Genomic DNA, 16,922 nt, shown 5'->3' on the forward strand with positions numbered 1-16,922 from the left:
CTATAAAATAACCATTTAAATATTTTAGCGAACCTTTTATAATGGTACTTAATTTTAAACATTTTATGAATTTTTGTAGTTAATTTTAAAGATTTAGTATATTTTGGTACTTAATTATAGGAGTTTATTAAAAATATTGGTATATAGTACAAAAAATATAGAAATTTTTTTTTCGCCGATTTTTAAAACAATATCGATATTTCTCTTTGTGGCAGACACTCCTAATTGATACATTTTGCAGTAGGGATGCGGGCTGGAAGGAACTATCGATAGCTACTTAAACGATTATCAGATATTAAAATATATCGATACTTTTTAAAAAAAATATCGATTTTTTTTCAAATAGCCTGGAAATTTGTTATTGTATTAATTACATTAGATATGCTTGGTATAATCTTAATTTACAAATTCATTTATTACGGCTGTTCTGTTGTACTGGCAATAATACACAAGCAAGGCGAGTTTAATAATTCAGTATATATTTCCCAATTGTTCTTATTATTTTACTGCCAGGAAGCAGATAAAACCAACATAAACACAGTTCATGTTATAAATTTGACTTCTAAGAAAACACAAAATAAAGGGGAACGAAGGAAAGGAAACTATGTATGGTACATGGTAAAGATATAAAACTATGTGCAGTGAAATAGCGTGGTGAAAATACTACATATACTTTAATCATTAAAAATTTAGTAATTTGTAAAATTTAGTAAACATTAAAATGAGATCATTTAATAGTTCAATAAATATTTCTTGATCAGTTCTTTTTATTGGCTGTATTCCAACACCCAAAAAAATATTAAACTAAAAATAAAATATTTATAGACAACCAGCTATACGAATAAAAATATTTTTAAAGTTTTCCAGTAAAAGTATGTTAATATTTAATTCATTTCACCTAATAAAGAAAAATTGGTAAAACAATTCCGAGAAATTTATTTTTAGATAATAATTTTGTAAGGTATTCGACGTTAGGAGGTGGTTTATTTCTGAAAAGTTCAAACGTTCAATCAGTTCCGCTCCGAAGTTCCTTGATGCTTGATCAGTGTTTGTTGACGGAAACAACAACAACATGGGTAAGTGTCTAATTTTTATATTGCTATTAATATATTAACTGATTGTTTACATTAATTGTTTAAAGCTATTAAATATATATTTTATAATGAAATTTTATTATTTATATATATATATATATATATATATATTTATATATATTATACATATATATATATATATATATATATATATATATATATATTTTTTTTTTTTATAAGATAGATTTAGATATTATATTTTATAACAATTTTACAACAAACATATTAAAAAATTTAATCACTTTATGTAATTTATCGTGGTTTAAAGTCACATAAATATATTGGAAAATATCTAACGTTTAGATAAGATTGCATAGATTGATAATATTTTAATTATTATTTGATAATAGCACAGATTTATTAATGTTTAGGCGAAAATCTGGTATCCTATGATGAAGTTCTGCAGAGTAGCAACAAAAATGAATTAATCATAGACGTCCGTGAACCTAAAGAATTAGAAGAAACCGGTCACATTCCCGGGTCAATTAACATTCCTTGCAAGTATATTAAAAAATATGTATTTTTGAAATTATTTTCCACCTGTTTCAGTGGGACAGTTAGAAGATGTAATTAAAAATTTGTCAGATGAAGAGTTTTTCACTAAATTTGGTCGTAATAAGCCGAAAAAAGAGGAACCGGTAACGGTTCATTGTAAATTGGGTGGAAGGAGTGCGAAAGCGTATGCCCTGATGAAAAATTTGGATTATAGCAGGTAATATATAATATATAATGTTATTAACAAAATATTTTGTTCGAATTGTTGAATTTTTTGTTTATTACAAATTGATATTCGTTTAGCACTATCACCTATTTCAAGGTCTTTTACCATATATTTTTGATTATTATCGCTAAGTTGAGGCAACAATCGATTATTTGTTTCTTTTTAGGTATTCCCAAAAACCTTGATAAAGTTTTCTAATAAATACGTAATATTATTAACAGTTTACTTATGATTGTGTTTTTTTCAATTTTAGCGTTAAAAATTATTCCGGTGGATGGGCTGATTGGGAGAAAAAAAGTAACCGTAATGAGTAGTTGTTATAGTAAACAACATAAAAATTCTTGTTTGTCATATAATTGTACTAATGAATTATAATATACATACATATAATAAAATATTTGCACTTTTTAATTAATCAGTTGTTTTTATTATCAAATAGTTATAGTTAGTCGTGTTACTTATTAGCTGAACAGAATTTATGATTTTATAGAAGTAACAGGTCAATTGAAAAGTCCCCGGCCTACTATAGTAAAAAACATTTGTTTGGCAAAATTAGTTTTTTTTTATTCAACATAATTCCCTTGAAGGGTAAGACACTGATTATAGCGACCCTCCAACTTTTCGATATCATTTTTTTTGTAGTACGATTTGTCCTTTGCTTCAAAATAATCCTCAGTATCGGCGATCATCTCTTCTTCGACGAAAATTTCTTCCCATTGAGCATTCTTTTGAGATCTGAGAACAGGAAATAATCGCTGGTGAGTAGATCTGGAGAATACGGTGGATGAGGAAGCAATTCGAAGCCTAATTAATGGATTTTGCCATCGTTTTCATTGACTTGTGACACGGTGCATTGTCTTGGTGAAGCAGCACTTTCTTTTTCTTCAAACGCGGCCGTTTTTCGGCGATTTAATCCTTCAAACGGTCCAATAACGCTATGTAATAGTAGCTGTTGATGATCCTTCGTTTTCAAGGTAGTCAATGAAAATTATTGTCGTTGTTTTTGGTCAAAAGTGAATTCGTGCGACACCCACTTTGAACAGAGCTTTCTCATACCCAAATATTCGTGAATGATATGATGTAACATATATTTTCAGTTGATATCTTTAGAGTGTATGCTTTTCTCACTCAATTTCAATTTACGGTCATTCAAAATCATTTTGTGGATTTTTTAAATGTTTTCGTCGATAACAACCTCTTTTGGGCGTCCACTATGTTCACCGTCTCCGGTGCTCATTTCACCACATCTAAACTTAGCATACCAATCCTTGATGGTTGATTTTCCTGGGGCAGTGTCCGGAAACTCGGCATCAAGTCAAGTTTTTGCTTCAACTGTATTTTTCCCTTCAAAAAGCAATATTTTATCAACACGCGAAATTCCTTTCTATCCATTATTTTCACAATAACAAAAGTTGCTTCACTCAAAATGCCATAACTCACAAACTAATGACCCGACAACTGTCAAATTTATACACGTATCTTTTGAGGGTTAGGTCTAACTAAAAAACATGGATTTAATCCTACCAGCGTCTTCTATGTGTCAGGCCGGGGACTTTTCAATTGACCTGTTAACACAATTAATATAAAATAAATATTAAGTTCAGTAGTTTATTAAGATAATAACACAAGAAAATATAAACGTACAAATATCTGCTATATCAATTGTTTAATTCTCTTCATTGAAGTACCTTGTGATATACATATTTTGTTCTTTTATCAGGCGCAAGAATAAATAGAGCGGATGGTTTGCCGACACTTGAACATGCCACGCGCAACTGACCATGAGAAAAACATGCATTTTCTAAGTTGAGACCACAAACAGTCGCGGATTGGCCTTGTTAATCGTCATGGCGAAAGCAAGACGAGTCGAGAACTGAGTTCGTTTAAACTCAAAGGGCATATCCGTTGGTATCATCGGAATCTTCAGAATGAAAATTAACTCATTTTTAAATTTTACTTTAAGTACCGTCGCGTGAAACACATTACTCATCAGTTTTCTTATCAACAAGCGCGTTCCATTGCATAGTATTGGTTGGTTTAGATGTCGAAGCATGATGACTATCGAACCCGTTTTCAGTTGTAAATTGTGCGGTGGTATATCAGGGACATCCAAGAAGATTAAAAATTCAGTTGGATAATTAGTGTCTTCGTTTGTTACACAGTCAATAGATTTGAATGAATGCAGAGTACCCACGAGTTGATCCTGAATTATAATGTTTAAGTCATCAACATCTTTATTCTTAGCTGCCAAAATTCGCTCATTTAACCATTTGTTATTTGTTTGCTTAGCAATGATGTTCGAAAATATTTTGCAGATGCGCTCTTCTGTCGATGAGACGAAATTGAAAAAATTCTGAGCAAATGAAATCAATCCGATCGATTCGTCGGCAGGAACACAGCCATTACCGATAGTTAGCAATTGTTTGCAGAAATATTAAGCATATGGGTCATTCAACAATACTACTCTCATGTTTGCTGGCAGTTGAAGTTTCTTCACATAGCCCCACATATTTGATGGTTTAAGGCAAGGGTTTATTTCATCGGCTGCAGTCGATCTTGGAATGACTGGCAGTGTTTGGCGAAAATCGCCAGATAGTAAACTGATTGCGCCACCAAAAATTTTCGAGTCATTGTGCAGACCTTTTAAGGTTTGATTAAGAGTTTCCAATGCGCGTTTGTGCGCCATTGTGCATTCGTCCCAAATGTTGATTTTTGAGGCTACTAAAATGTTTGCCATTGCAGAGTGTTTTACAATGTTGCATGTCTGTTGTACAGCAGTTTGTAAATTTTCAAACTGCTGTACATGGCAATTTTAACGCTGAATGAGCCGTACTGCATCCTTCTAACAACGTGGCCGCTATTACCAAAAGAAGCAATTGCTACCGCAATTTCAGATCTCGCACGAACAGTGGCCAAAATCAATAACATGAGGAATGTCTTTCCAGTTCCACCTGGGGCGCCCAGGAAAAATAAATCACTATTTCCATCATTAATTACATTAATTAATGTATCATAGACTTCTTTCTGTTTTGGGTTTAACAGGGGTACATCGTTTGAACTGATTGTCCTAATTTATGTCGATCGCGTTTCAAATCTCATTTTACGATCTGACACTGGAATTCCCAACATGACTAACAGACGTCCTCACATGAGCCAACACACATCTTCGATCAACAGAAATGTTAGTTGTTTCCACACTTATCACCCTGTCTTGAAAATTGTCAGCATTGAATCATAATCCCACATTCAGAAAGTTTAATTCAAGTGAATAACCAAACTGTTAAATTCCAATCTATCTAATATTTGTTCACGATTTCATCTCTTGTCCAAATCAAAGGTGTTATTAACCATTCCAACTGAAAAATTCTAAGAACAAGAACAATAATCTACAATGAATTTTTAATAATATCATGACTAATAATACCTAATCAATTGTTATTCGAACATTTACCTTTTTCCATCAATTTTATTGTCTTAACACTTTTTATTATCAACTTGCCGTGAGTAACTCAATGTCCCATTCTTAAATATCCATGTCTAATTACACAAATTGAAATAATAAGTCTTCCTTGATTTTATTATGACTTGATTTATTATGCTTTTAAAAATTAGAGTGCTCTTCATGGGTTATCTTTACATAATTTAAATCCTTTGTTACCTAACAGTGTATGTATGACGGAATCTTCTACATGCCTTAAAGACCATTTCTCATAACTCTAAGTCATCTGTGGATACTTTCTAGACAGTTTCCTCTGCAATAATTGTTTTAAATTATGTTTGTATAAACTATATATAATAATTGTATTAAACACTGTTTTTATACATTTCCTATTTTTGATCTCGGATAGAACTAACATCAAGCTGATCTTGATTCATGGTCCGTTTTGTATCAGGACCGTTTTTTTTTTTCGGAGAATTTAAGTTTATATTTTCATTTTTTCAGGTATTTTAATAACCGTGCCCATACTAATATTCAGGGAAGTTGCAACGCGCCAAAAAGTACTTTCAATAAAAAGGGTTGGAACTTAATATTTTAAGAGTAAAAATGTTTACCTCCCTAACGAATTTTACATGCAAAGGGGGGCTTCCAATATTTCATTCTTGTCTGAAGTAACTTATTAGAGACGCAATCTGTTTCGCCTGGTTTCGACATTTTCAATCAGATTAATAACAAGAGCGTTTTGGAATTTATCAAAACAAGCGAAGCGTTAAAACAACGTTTGCCGGTTTATAATCTGTAGTTGTTATAACTAATATCTTGAAGAATTTTGCGGACATTTGACAACCGAGCGAGTTATGTAAAAATAATATACTTCTATGTCCGGGATTATCGCATTTGTAGGAGCACTCATAGAAAAAAGCAGCACTGTGTTGTTGGCTTAATCACTGCGGCTACCAAACCGGTAATAAAATAAAACTAGTGATCACCCTGTGGTCGAAATTCGACCATAATTTATTAAATTAATCAAGTTTCTTCCGCAATACAGTAAAAGGGCTAAATTATACACAACATTAATTAAAATGTATGTATATTAAAACATATCATATATACATACATATTATATGCAATGTAATTATATGAAATAAAACAAGGTATGCAAACTCGAGCATGGAATAATAAAATTTTGATGATTGATTTTCCAAAATAATTCATTCAAGGTTCAAAGAATAAAATGTCATATAGTCACGTATCTTATTATTATATTAGTATTAATCATTAAACACCTTAATATTTATCAGTGCTTTAAAATGTTTACAAATGTACTATTAATAGTTCATAATTTCTTATATTTTTCCTGCGTTCCATATATGCAAATAATGTGGTTAGTTTTATATTAACTCCTGTATATGTTCATTAGTTCATTTATGTATTAATATAGTCCTTATCTTTTATATATATTTCTTACCTAAAATATATATTACAAAAACAATAAATATACCAGGCTGATAAAAAGAATAATTTCTTTGCCTACATTTTTGAATAAAATTTCACTGTTCTTTGCTTATTTATATCACTTTTCGATCTTGCATCTGGTTCATCTTTAGTATCCCTTCGATGGCTTTCGTTTATTTATTGCTTTGTAATGAATGTAAAAAACAAACACGCTTAATTTTAATGAACACTATCCTTTATTTCATTTTATAAACTTAAAAAAACTTAGCGAGATTCGACCTTAGGACCTTATTGTCGATCAACTAAAGTTTTAATCCGCACGGCTACCCACTGGGTTTGACAGCTATTCCTGGTTGCTTGAATTCTGCGTTTTTCGTTTTATTAAAATATATTTATTTGTAGCGCATATTACACAAAAATATTAGGCCTAAAAATTCTTCCTCGATATAAGCTTTAACCCTGCCAAATTTCACGCCTCCAGGAGCCACCGTTTTCTAGATATTGGACTTCACAAAATTGCCTGTACTTTAACGTTATATCTCTATTTTCTCAGTGTAAGCTATGTCTATAGGTTATGTAAAATATTTTTCCGGTAAGGTATGTTCGCGAAAAAGCATTTTTTTAAAATGTTTGTGAAAATCCTTCGTAAGTATTCATCGGAGAGTATAAAAGCACATCAGAAGGAAATTATGGCACGGGGTTTACCAAAACAAAAACCTATAGTAGGAGTTAACGACATCGTTCTGGTGTCTTCTGGCAAAGGAGGTGTTGGAAAATCAACGACGGCAGGTACAAGAGCTTCAAAATCGCTAGCAGCAAGAAAATATAGTTTGTTTTAGTGAACTTATCAACAGTACTAAAGATTGTTTACCCAAAAAAAAAAATAGGTTTGCTAGATACTGATATTTTTGGACCAACAATTCCTCTGATGATGAATTTACATGAAACACCCATTTTAACAAAACAAAATTTAATGAAACCGCTTATAAACTACGGAGTTAAATGGCATATATTTCAATATAGATTCATAATTTTTTAAAAATGCTGATAATTTTCAGTATGTCTTTCGGTTTCCTCATAGAAGAGGGTTCTCCTGTTATTTGGAGGGGACTGTTGGTAATGCAGGCTCTAGAGAAACTTATGAGACAGGTGGATTGGGGAGATATTGATATTTTAATAGTAGATACACCACCGGGTACAGGAGACACTCATCTGAGTTTAATACAAAATTTACCTATAAGTGGTATATTGAACTCAAATTACATATTTATACATATACAATTCTTGTACTTGTAGGAGTTATTTTAGTTACCACTCCACAAAAAGCAGCACTCGAGGTTACTAAAAGAGGAGCAGCAATGTACCAGAAATTGAACATTCCTTTAATAGGATTGATAGAAAATATGAGTAATGTAGTATGCCCTTCTTGTTCAAATAATATAAAAATTTTTGGTTCTGATACAATAATTTTTGCTGAAAAGATTGGTGTAAATATATTAGAAAGTTTTCCATTGAATGATAGAATTTCTATAGGTGGGGACAAAGGTGTCCCAGTAGTTTTAAATACAGGCTCAGTCGAATTTGATTTGTATAAAAATGTTGCTTATAAAATAAATAATTTTTTGAATAACATAGTCATAAAATAAGTAAATAATAATTAATGTACTTAATATTGAGATAAAGGTCACTATTTAAGGTAAAGTTTTATAAAAAATATATTTGAACCATTAGTTCAAGGGAAAAAATAAAATAGTTAATTAATAAAAAATATGTATTTCTTTAGTTCACTAAACAACCCAAATACTATACAATTATCGTAAAATCTCATTTCATACATTCGTAAAGGAATTGGAAGTTTTTGTTACTTTGAGCTTGTCACAAAAAAGTCTATTTATGTCATTTTTTGTATCATGGTCCGTGTATCAGTTAATAACAGGATTTAAAACTTAAATAAAATATATACACAATTTGAAATAATAAAAAAATATATAAATAATTCAAATAATTATAACCTGTAGAAGTTACAATGGCATAAAAACAATAAAATATCAAAAACATAGGAAAATCAGTTTTGTCACTTAATAATTTACAAAGTTTTGAACAAATTTGGCAATTGAAACTGGTTACTAATTAAAAAATATACCTATTCTATAAAAAAGTACAATAAGTCAGGAGGTTGTTACTGCTAAAATAACATATTTAGCTGTACTTCAAAATAGCAGAATATTTTTTAGACTTAATTGTAAGTAATTGTCCAAGATCACTAATATTACAATTTTCTTCCACCAATCTCCTTTATTTGGTAATTTTACCACCGCTTCTTATGCTCATCCATCGACACTCCTCCTGGTCCTAGATAAACTATCATTAAAAGTCCCCCTATTACTGATAATGTCTAGAAAGCAACGTTATTAGTTATCTAGATGTTTTTAATATATAACATTTACCTGGAAAAAATCATATTTCAAGAAATCTCTCAATGGTTTGTAATCTGGAATGTACCACCAAGCATTATGATAGAAGTTCAGCAGTGTTAGGAGGAATACCAATATTAAAGCAGATAATTTAGTTTTGTATCCAATTGTTACCAAAACCATTAGAAGAGAACCTATTAAATCTTGCACAATCTTTAACAAAATAAATGGATTATTTCAAGCCAATTAGAATGAATTAAAAGTTTACCTGCAAAAAACTGAAATCAAATCTGATCAATGTAATAAACATAAAAGCTAAAAGTACTCTTCCAGTCAGTTGAAGATATGTTTTAGGTTTGTTATCTCCTAAAGAAGGTACTCCTGCAAATAGACTTTTTGCTTCACCTTTACTTTCAGCTAAAACTAAGAGAAGAGCCCCTACTAAAGCAAAATTTCTTAACAAAAATTGCAAATCCCAAAGTATGCTATATGCGACTGTCTGAAAAATAAAAATGTTATTTTTATTAAGAGAGATGTTTACAAAAAAGCTGTTTATAACCATATAAGTAAAAACATATTTTAAATATTAATTTATTTATATTGTGGCTATTGAGCAATTGAGTAATTTATTTTAATGATTACTTAATAAGTTACATTTACTAATTAATATTTACTTGTTGAAAATACTTCTATTTTATTATAAATAAATAAAAGTTTAAAATCTTCTGAAAACAAGAAATAAATAAAAAAAATATTGAGTTATTGTTTATCTTAAAAATATAAATAATTACCAGATACTAGAAATATTAAATTAATATCTTATATAAATACATAATATAGTTAAAAATAAATACTACTACTTACTTGTAAAACTACAATGAAAAATAATAGACCACAAGCAATTGGTACTTGGTATCTTACAATGACCATCACACATCCTCCTAACTGGAAAATTAAATTAATTAACACAAATACAGTAGCTAGAAAGCTGCCACAATTCCATGACATATTCATATATTCTCTTTGTTCATTCCATTGGACCCACATCCGTAATCCATCTTCAAAAAATGTTGATATTAAGCAAAGACGCGCTAATGTCGGAAGAATATGTTTCAATTTTCTTTGAACCTAAAACAGAAAATATCTACTAGCAAATGATTTTCTTAAATTAAACATAATTGTTTTTATTCACCTAAATGTCTCAACTATACCACCATTAGAAGGGAAATGTGTTTAGTAAATTAATTTGTTCAAATCAAATAATGAAAATTGTATACAAGACCTGAATATCTATTGATAATTGAAAGTTATTTTTGGCCTATTTGCATAAAGGGAAACTTTCACTTTTCAACTCAAAAAGTTGTATATATTTGTTAATATACTAATGCACCTTTAAATTCTAAATTAAAGATTATGGAATATTATTTGGAAACTATAAAATCATTGTAATACACCAAAAAACTTTTGAAATTAAAGGAGAATCAAACAATCAAATTATCATCAAAAGTCTGTGCATATGGGAAAGTAGTTTAATATTGTTAAAACAAAATTGAATTGAAAATTGGTGGAATTATGATACTGAAATATACATTCAATACAATCGTATTAAATCTTTATAAAATGCAGATTTAGTGGAGGTAAACCTGTTGAACCCAACACAAATTTTCAAGCTGACGTGACCTTTCTTCGGAATAGTTTTTACCAAAAAACAGTAATTTTGAATTAAATCTTTAATAGATAATATAAATGAAACCCTGAAACAATATAAACAAATTACCTGGTCTGCAATGTCTTCTGCCTTAGATACATATTCATTTGGGATACTCATCCTGGGTAATTTTGTCAAAAAACTCCACGCAATCACACACTTTTAAGAACAGCACAGTTGAAAAACATAAGTTCCACATAGGTGCTGTCAGTTAAGTTGTCAAATTTCCCAACCAAATCATATAATCATATACCTAAATTTGTCAAATTTTTGCCTAATTTATAAATTATTATGATATTTTTGATGACCGCAAATTAATATTATTTAGTATCACCTTTATTTTTAATTACTATTGGTTTTAGATCAAAACTTGGCAACTGCGTATGAATGTCATTTTACTCAATCATAACCTAAACATAAATGTATTCTTTCAATTGTTCTTAAATCGATTTTTCTAAAAATAGAACGGTATGAGTGATAATAGGCTGCACAATATATCGAAAATGAATGGTACTGAAGGTAAAACGCCATTTCTTATTGGTGTTGCTGGTGGTACAGCCAGTGGAAAGGTATTTAGCATTGATATCTATATAAGATGAAAATAACATGAAGATTTTGCTAGAGCACAGTCTGTAAAAGAATAATGGAAAAATTGGGACAAGCTGAAGTTGATTCCAAACAAAGACAAGTAGTATGCATTTCTCAGGACAGTTTTTATAGAGAACTGACCCCATCTGAAATTTCTAAAGCTGAAAGAGGACAATTTAATTTTGACCACCCTGATGCTTTTAATGAAACTCTTATAAAAGATACATTAACAGACATTTTGGCTGGTAAAATGGTACAGGTTCCTATTTATGACTACAGACATCATTCACTGTATGAATTTATAGTAAAACTGTTTTATTTATTACAAATATTGATTTATTTTCAGTAAAAAGGATGAAGTTCTTACTATTTATCCAGCAGATGTAGTCTTGTTTGAAGGTATCCTTGTTTTTTACTTTCCTGAAGTAAGAAAATTATTTCATATGAAACTGTTTGTTGATACTGATTCAGACACCAGACTTGCCAGAAGAGGTATTTTTAAAAATGCTATAAATTATAAAGTAGGCACTAAACACCCTGACTTTTAGTTCCACGAGATATCAATGAGAGAGGTAGGGATCTAGATCAGGTTCTGAATCAATATATGAATTTTGTTAAACCGGCATTTGAAGAATTTTGCTCTCCTGTAAGTTTAGATATATATTAAAGAAAATATGTTATACAAACAATATTTTTTTAGACAAAAAAGTTTGCTGACGTAATTATACCAAGAGGTGCTGATAATCATGGTAAGTAATGGAAGTTACAATTTAATGAAAATTTATATCACCAGACATGTTAAGTGATAAGATAAAATAGTCACTGCAAAATAGATTTAATGTAGAAATAGCATGGGAAATGATAAACCATAGAATTTATTGTATATTTTTTTGTTAATGTTATTTGTTTTATATATAAGTTACTCATACTAGATGGTTAAGCATAATATAAATACATTTTCTATTTTATTCAATACAGCATATTATTCATGATATAATTATGATAAATTATGGAATTTCCATTTTTTACTAGCAGTAATATAAAATATAAATATTTACATATTTGTACTTTGTATTTTGTGTATATTCACTATTGAAATATATTCTGCTATGAGCTATAAGCTGTAACAAAAAGTTATCTATATCTATAGCCCATCTAATAAGAGTCTATTCACATTACAGCCAACGTCAAATACATTGCCAATTGCAGTTTGTAAAAATGTAAAATTCGTTTCAAACTCGGAATTGATTTTTCTTTCTTATTTTATTCTAGTTAAAAGTTAAAATACAGAATCAGCCCATAAAATTTTATTTGGATTAGTACTAGTGGTCCATGTTGTCAAATGTCTGCAAAATTCTTTAAAATAACAGTATTTTGTTATTTGTTTTTTTATATGTATTTTTAAAGTCTCCTTTTACCAACTATGGGTTTATGTGGACTGAGCCTAAGGTTTAACGTGGGCTCCGAACCACGGTCCTCAACATTAAGCCTACCGGCTGGCAAGAGACTAACTTTAGAAATCATCCCAGGAGACATCCGGTCTTACCCAGCCTGGTTACTGGCGTGACTGGGATCATTTTCCTTGTCGGATTTTACACTCTTGCCTAGAACATTCACAAATTTTAAATAATCACAAACATAAATTTACGACCATGCCCCAGCAGGATTCGAACCCGCGGCTATCGCAAATCAAAATAAACCAAAAGTCAAATTTGATGTTGCGACGTGCGACATTATAAATTATGATGACGTGCATTGGCTGCGTTATTGGACGGGCTATTTCGTATATTCTTAGAAATTTATTCAGAACTCTAGCATTATTTATATATATATATATATATATATATATATATATATATATATATATATATATATTATTTATTAAATTATATCATGAATATGTTTAATATGATAATGCAGAAAAAATAAAATAGACAATTCTAGATTTTTTTAAACTATCTCTAAAATATTTTAAAATAAAGTTTAAATGTTAAAATTATGGTTAACCATTGAGGCTGCTAATAAAATTTTATGTTTTGTATCTAATTTGCATTTCATTAACAATGTCAATAACAGTATTTATAATAGCAGTGTCATTAACAATATTTTCAATTATGTGCCGAATCATAGTTAATATAATAATTTAATGTAGTTAAATAATGAAGTTATGCTATGAAGTAAACGAAAGTAGCATCTTAGTTTTTAATAATAGTTAATATAATTTTGCTTCCATTTTGATCACCTTGTACTCTGTCCCATAAAGATAAATGTGAAAGATTGCATGTATGTACATGTCTGTCACTCACAAGATTTTTTCTTTTGCAGTGGCTATTGATCTTATCGTTCACCACATCAAGGACATATTACAAGGGCGACATAGAGAAAACGGAGTTTGCGACATATCCAATTCAATATAAAGCACTTTTTAATTTTCAGCTTGGCACAAATCAAAATGTATACTTCTTGAAAACAACTGTAAATCAGTTCATTGGAGTTATACGTTTTGATTTAGCCTATACAGTTGTACAAATAAACACAAGTATTTGTAGCATGTTATATGTTGGGCTGTTAGAAATGTGTTGTTGCAACATTGTGTCTCGAAAAATAATTTAAAATATATGATATGATTTGATAGACAATTTGTCGGTTTTTATACCGAATCAAAATCACTTTCTTGCAATTTTATTTCAATATTTTGTCTTATAACTATGTCAATGTTAAGATTTAATAATACTGCAACAACTTTGTGATAGTTGACATAATTAGTAATGGTGGACATTTCTACAATAGACATATTATTTAGCTGTAAATAAAAAACCTTTTTTTAACTTTCTTATGGAAACAGGGTATATTTTTAAAATCATTTTTGGATCTGTACCAGTGATAAGTATTATACTATTTTTATTATTCCCATATATCTTAAGTATCTCCAATGTGATTATAATCAATTTGGGCGTCATTTTCGAATTGATTAATTTAAGCTTTTATTGTAATTATGAGACTGTAATATTTGCACAATTTACAAAGAAAATGTACCAACAATATATATCGCGTGTCTTATATGAGATTGTGACGAATATTTATGTCAATAAGAAAATCATGTCTTGAATATACAATGTTGCTGTATAATAATGGAAAATATAATCGTAAGACAATAAATTGTTTGAATTGAATCTCTTATTAACACAATAATATAATATATTCACAATTCTCTCAAATTTTCTTGATATATAAAATGTGAAGTTATCACTATTTATGATTACCTCAGATATCCTTGAAAAACTGAGAAGTTGGTTTTAATACACTTCATAATTTTTGTGGGATAAATAAGTCTGTAGGAAGAATAATTTTTACCGTGTTTTCTTTACTGACAATAAATTGAAGGCTTGTAACCAGTCATTTTAATTTGTCAGGAAGTACATGACTTTTCATCATACTACAGTATTAATTACTGGATTTAGTTGTGATAATTATCATGCAAATTCAAACAGATTATAAAATATGTTTGTATTGGCCTTAGTTATAATTAACATTAAAGGCAAGGGTTAATAATTTAACTTCAATCATTTCACAAATATAATGTGATGTTGGAGAAAATATAATTTATTTTTAAAAATATTATTGATTTAATAATTTTAAAATATTTTATATAATTTGTATCAGTTTTAAAGTCAGTATTTTCAGTTTTAAAGACAACAATAAAATTTAAAAATAAACATTCTAGATGATGATTTTTTATCTTTTTTTCTTTATTAAATTAAAAAAAACATTAAAAATACAGTTAGCATATCTTTTGTATGGTAAATAAAATGTTTTTGAACAATAGGAAATATATAACATTTATTTTTGTATTGTATTATCATTTATCACAAATTTACCGTATCATTTCTGAACAGTATTGGTATTTTTCATGAATTTAAATATTTATTTCAAAAAATTATTCTTCAATCGTTCATATTTCTAATTGCATTTTATTTAAATGATCCCACTTTTACCTCTTTATTAATTATTATATAACTAGTATTTTATAATTTTTCTTCATTGTGATAAAATAGAATTTTACATCAACTTCTTACAACAAATTTCAGCATCCAATATTTTCTATAAAATGTTTGTTTAAAATTTAATATGAATTTTATTGTATTTAATATGCAAATTAAAATTTGAAATAAATTCACTGAGTGCACTCGATGAATCTAATTATGATTTCAATTTTCAGTTGCTATTGACCTTATTGTGCAACATATAAGAGAGATTTTGATCCATAAACCACGAAATTCTGAGGAAAGGATTTTGACTAATTCAAAACTTCATTTTTCACCGAACCAATCTCCTTCAAAACGAGGCGCCCTGATTAATGAAGGGGTATTTAAAAGACCTCATTGAGCACCTTATTTTGAATTAATGTAGTCCTTGGAAATATTTTTTATGTTTTAAAATAGAATCATGTTAAAATAGCAATATTTCTAAGGCATTAGTTTTGTGAGTTCTTATTGTTTGTTATTTAAGTTTACTATTTATTTATTTTATCTGTTAGCTTTTTTTTTGAGAGCCCATCACACATTTTAGGCTAAAAGTATATCACTAATATGTTGTTAAGCTGTGTTTTTTTTTTAGAATTTAATTAACTTGTTTTTGTTACTGACATTTATGTAAAATGTCATTTTAAATTTTAAAAAAGTAGATTAACCCTGGTCCTAGATATTTCAATTTGTGATATATTTACCAAATGCTGTCTTTTTTACTGTCATTATATTAAAGCCTAATTGTTTTCATTATATTATAATAAAACACTAATTACAAAGTAATATTGTTATTATTTATATTATAGCTTACATAATAATTATAAATAGGATACTTCAATGTTTTACACTCACATTATTGTTCTTACTGCTGCACAAGATTTATTGATAATAAAGCTCCAGGTTCATACCATCATGAATTTCATCTATTATAGCGTTAAAGATTTAATATAATTTTACTTCGTTTTCTGTTTCTATGTTTACAAAAGGATACAATCTTGTAGTTGAATATGATCCTTGAAAGTGGTATACCACTTTTTTAATACTATCTTATCCCATCTCGTTCCAGTTTGGGCTGCAATAAGTTTCTTTAAATCGCCTACTGTATCATCAGGGTTACATTTTACACGTACTTTTTTTCCTAGACGATCGTTACATGTTATCTCTATCATTTTTAGAGCTCGCAAGCTAGATGCTAAATATTTTATTATTTTTGTTTCTTAATATGATGAGTAATAATTCTTATAACAGAATGAGGTTAGAGAATTTTGACATTCCAGCTAGTTCAAATTTATTAAACAGAAACACAAAATATACAGATTTCAATGTTTTGTGAACAGAAATCTTTTATGCCAACTTTATATTCCCAATATTTAAAGGTTTTCTATATTATCTGCGTTTTCAACTTTCTTGGCATAGAGGGCACAACGTTAGTGCGCATGATCAATGAAACGTCATTATATTGTCCGGCATTTGGATGC

The 16,922-nt window shown here is 28.9% G+C and overlaps 6 protein-coding genes across 7 annotated transcripts; 3 read left to right on the forward strand and 3 right to left on the reverse strand.

Moving 5' to 3' along the window:
* The first annotated feature begins 947 nt into the window (after positions 1 to 947).
* On the forward strand, positions 948 to 2,230 carry LOC143195536 (rhodanese domain-containing protein CG4456). The gene is made up of 4 exons (XM_076402784.1): positions 948 to 1,076; positions 1,466 to 1,591; positions 1,644 to 1,806; positions 2,069 to 2,230. Exons 1-4 carry the CDS (start codon positions 1,073 to 1,075, stop codon positions 2,127 to 2,129), a joined length of 354 nt encoding a protein of 117 aa, XP_076258899.1. The 5' UTR covers positions 948 to 1,072; the 3' UTR covers positions 2,130 to 2,230.
* A 1,386-nt stretch (positions 2,231 to 3,616) lies between these two features.
* LOC143196315 (uncharacterized) lies at positions 3,617 to 4,501 on the reverse strand. The gene is made up of 3 exons (XM_076403978.1): positions 4,280 to 4,501; positions 3,782 to 4,018; positions 3,617 to 3,736 (listed from the first exon to the last, which is right to left on the reverse strand). Exons 1-3 carry the CDS (start codon positions 4,499 to 4,501, stop codon positions 3,617 to 3,619), a joined length of 579 nt encoding a protein of 192 aa, XP_076260093.1.
* Positions 4,502 to 7,177: 2,676 nt separating this feature from the next.
* On the forward strand, positions 7,178 to 8,579 carry Nubpl (NUBP iron-sulfur cluster assembly factor, mitochondrial). The gene is made up of 4 exons (XM_076402793.1): positions 7,178 to 7,498; positions 7,549 to 7,714; positions 7,768 to 7,952; positions 8,006 to 8,579. Exons 1-4 carry the CDS (start codon positions 7,309 to 7,311, stop codon positions 8,353 to 8,355), a joined length of 891 nt encoding a protein of 296 aa, XP_076258908.1. The 5' UTR covers positions 7,178 to 7,308; the 3' UTR covers positions 8,356 to 8,579.
* Surf4 (Surfeit locus protein 4) lies at positions 8,467 to 11,236 on the reverse strand. Its single transcript, XM_076402796.1, has 5 exons — positions 10,901 to 11,236; positions 9,988 to 10,251; positions 9,392 to 9,622; positions 9,157 to 9,336; positions 8,467 to 9,104 (listed from the first exon to the last, which is right to left on the reverse strand). Exons 1-5 carry the CDS (start codon positions 10,949 to 10,951, stop codon positions 9,018 to 9,020), a joined length of 813 nt encoding a protein of 270 aa, XP_076258911.1. The 5' UTR covers positions 10,952 to 11,236; the 3' UTR covers positions 8,467 to 9,017.
* On the forward strand, positions 11,232 to 16,227 carry Uck (Uridine-cytidine kinase). 2 transcript variants are annotated; one of them, XM_076402795.1, is made up of 6 exons: positions 11,232 to 11,400; positions 11,454 to 11,710; positions 11,766 to 11,911; positions 11,968 to 12,065; positions 12,120 to 12,168; positions 13,745 to 16,227. In XM_076402795.1, exons 1-6 carry the CDS (start codon positions 11,302 to 11,304, stop codon positions 13,834 to 13,836), a joined length of 741 nt encoding a protein of 246 aa, XP_076258910.1. In that variant the 5' UTR covers positions 11,232 to 11,301; the 3' UTR covers positions 13,837 to 16,227. The 2 variants fall into 2 exon arrangements, with proteins under 2 accessions (XP_076258910.1, XP_076258909.1); XM_076402794.1 differs by having other exon boundaries at positions 11,233 to 11,400; positions 15,639 to 16,227.
* Positions 16,217 to 16,714, reverse strand: ubl (Ubiquitin-like protein 5). The gene is made up of 2 exons (XM_076402798.1): positions 16,436 to 16,714; positions 16,217 to 16,367 (listed from the first exon to the last, which is right to left on the reverse strand). The coding sequence occupies exons 1-2, from the start codon at positions 16,611 to 16,613 to the stop codon at positions 16,324 to 16,326; spliced, it is 222 nt and encodes a 73-aa protein (XP_076258913.1). The 5' UTR covers positions 16,614 to 16,714; the 3' UTR covers positions 16,217 to 16,323.
* Between the last annotated feature and the right edge of the window lie 208 nt (positions 16,715 to 16,922).

The sequence above is a fragment of the Rhynchophorus ferrugineus genome, unplaced genomic scaffold (genome assembly GCF_030347505.1).
Source record: "Rhynchophorus ferrugineus isolate W39M unplaced genomic scaffold, kcgeb_rfMv2 rfM4, whole genome shotgun sequence".
Lineage (NCBI taxonomy): Eukaryota > Metazoa > Arthropoda > Insecta > Coleoptera > Curculionidae > Rhynchophorus > Rhynchophorus ferrugineus.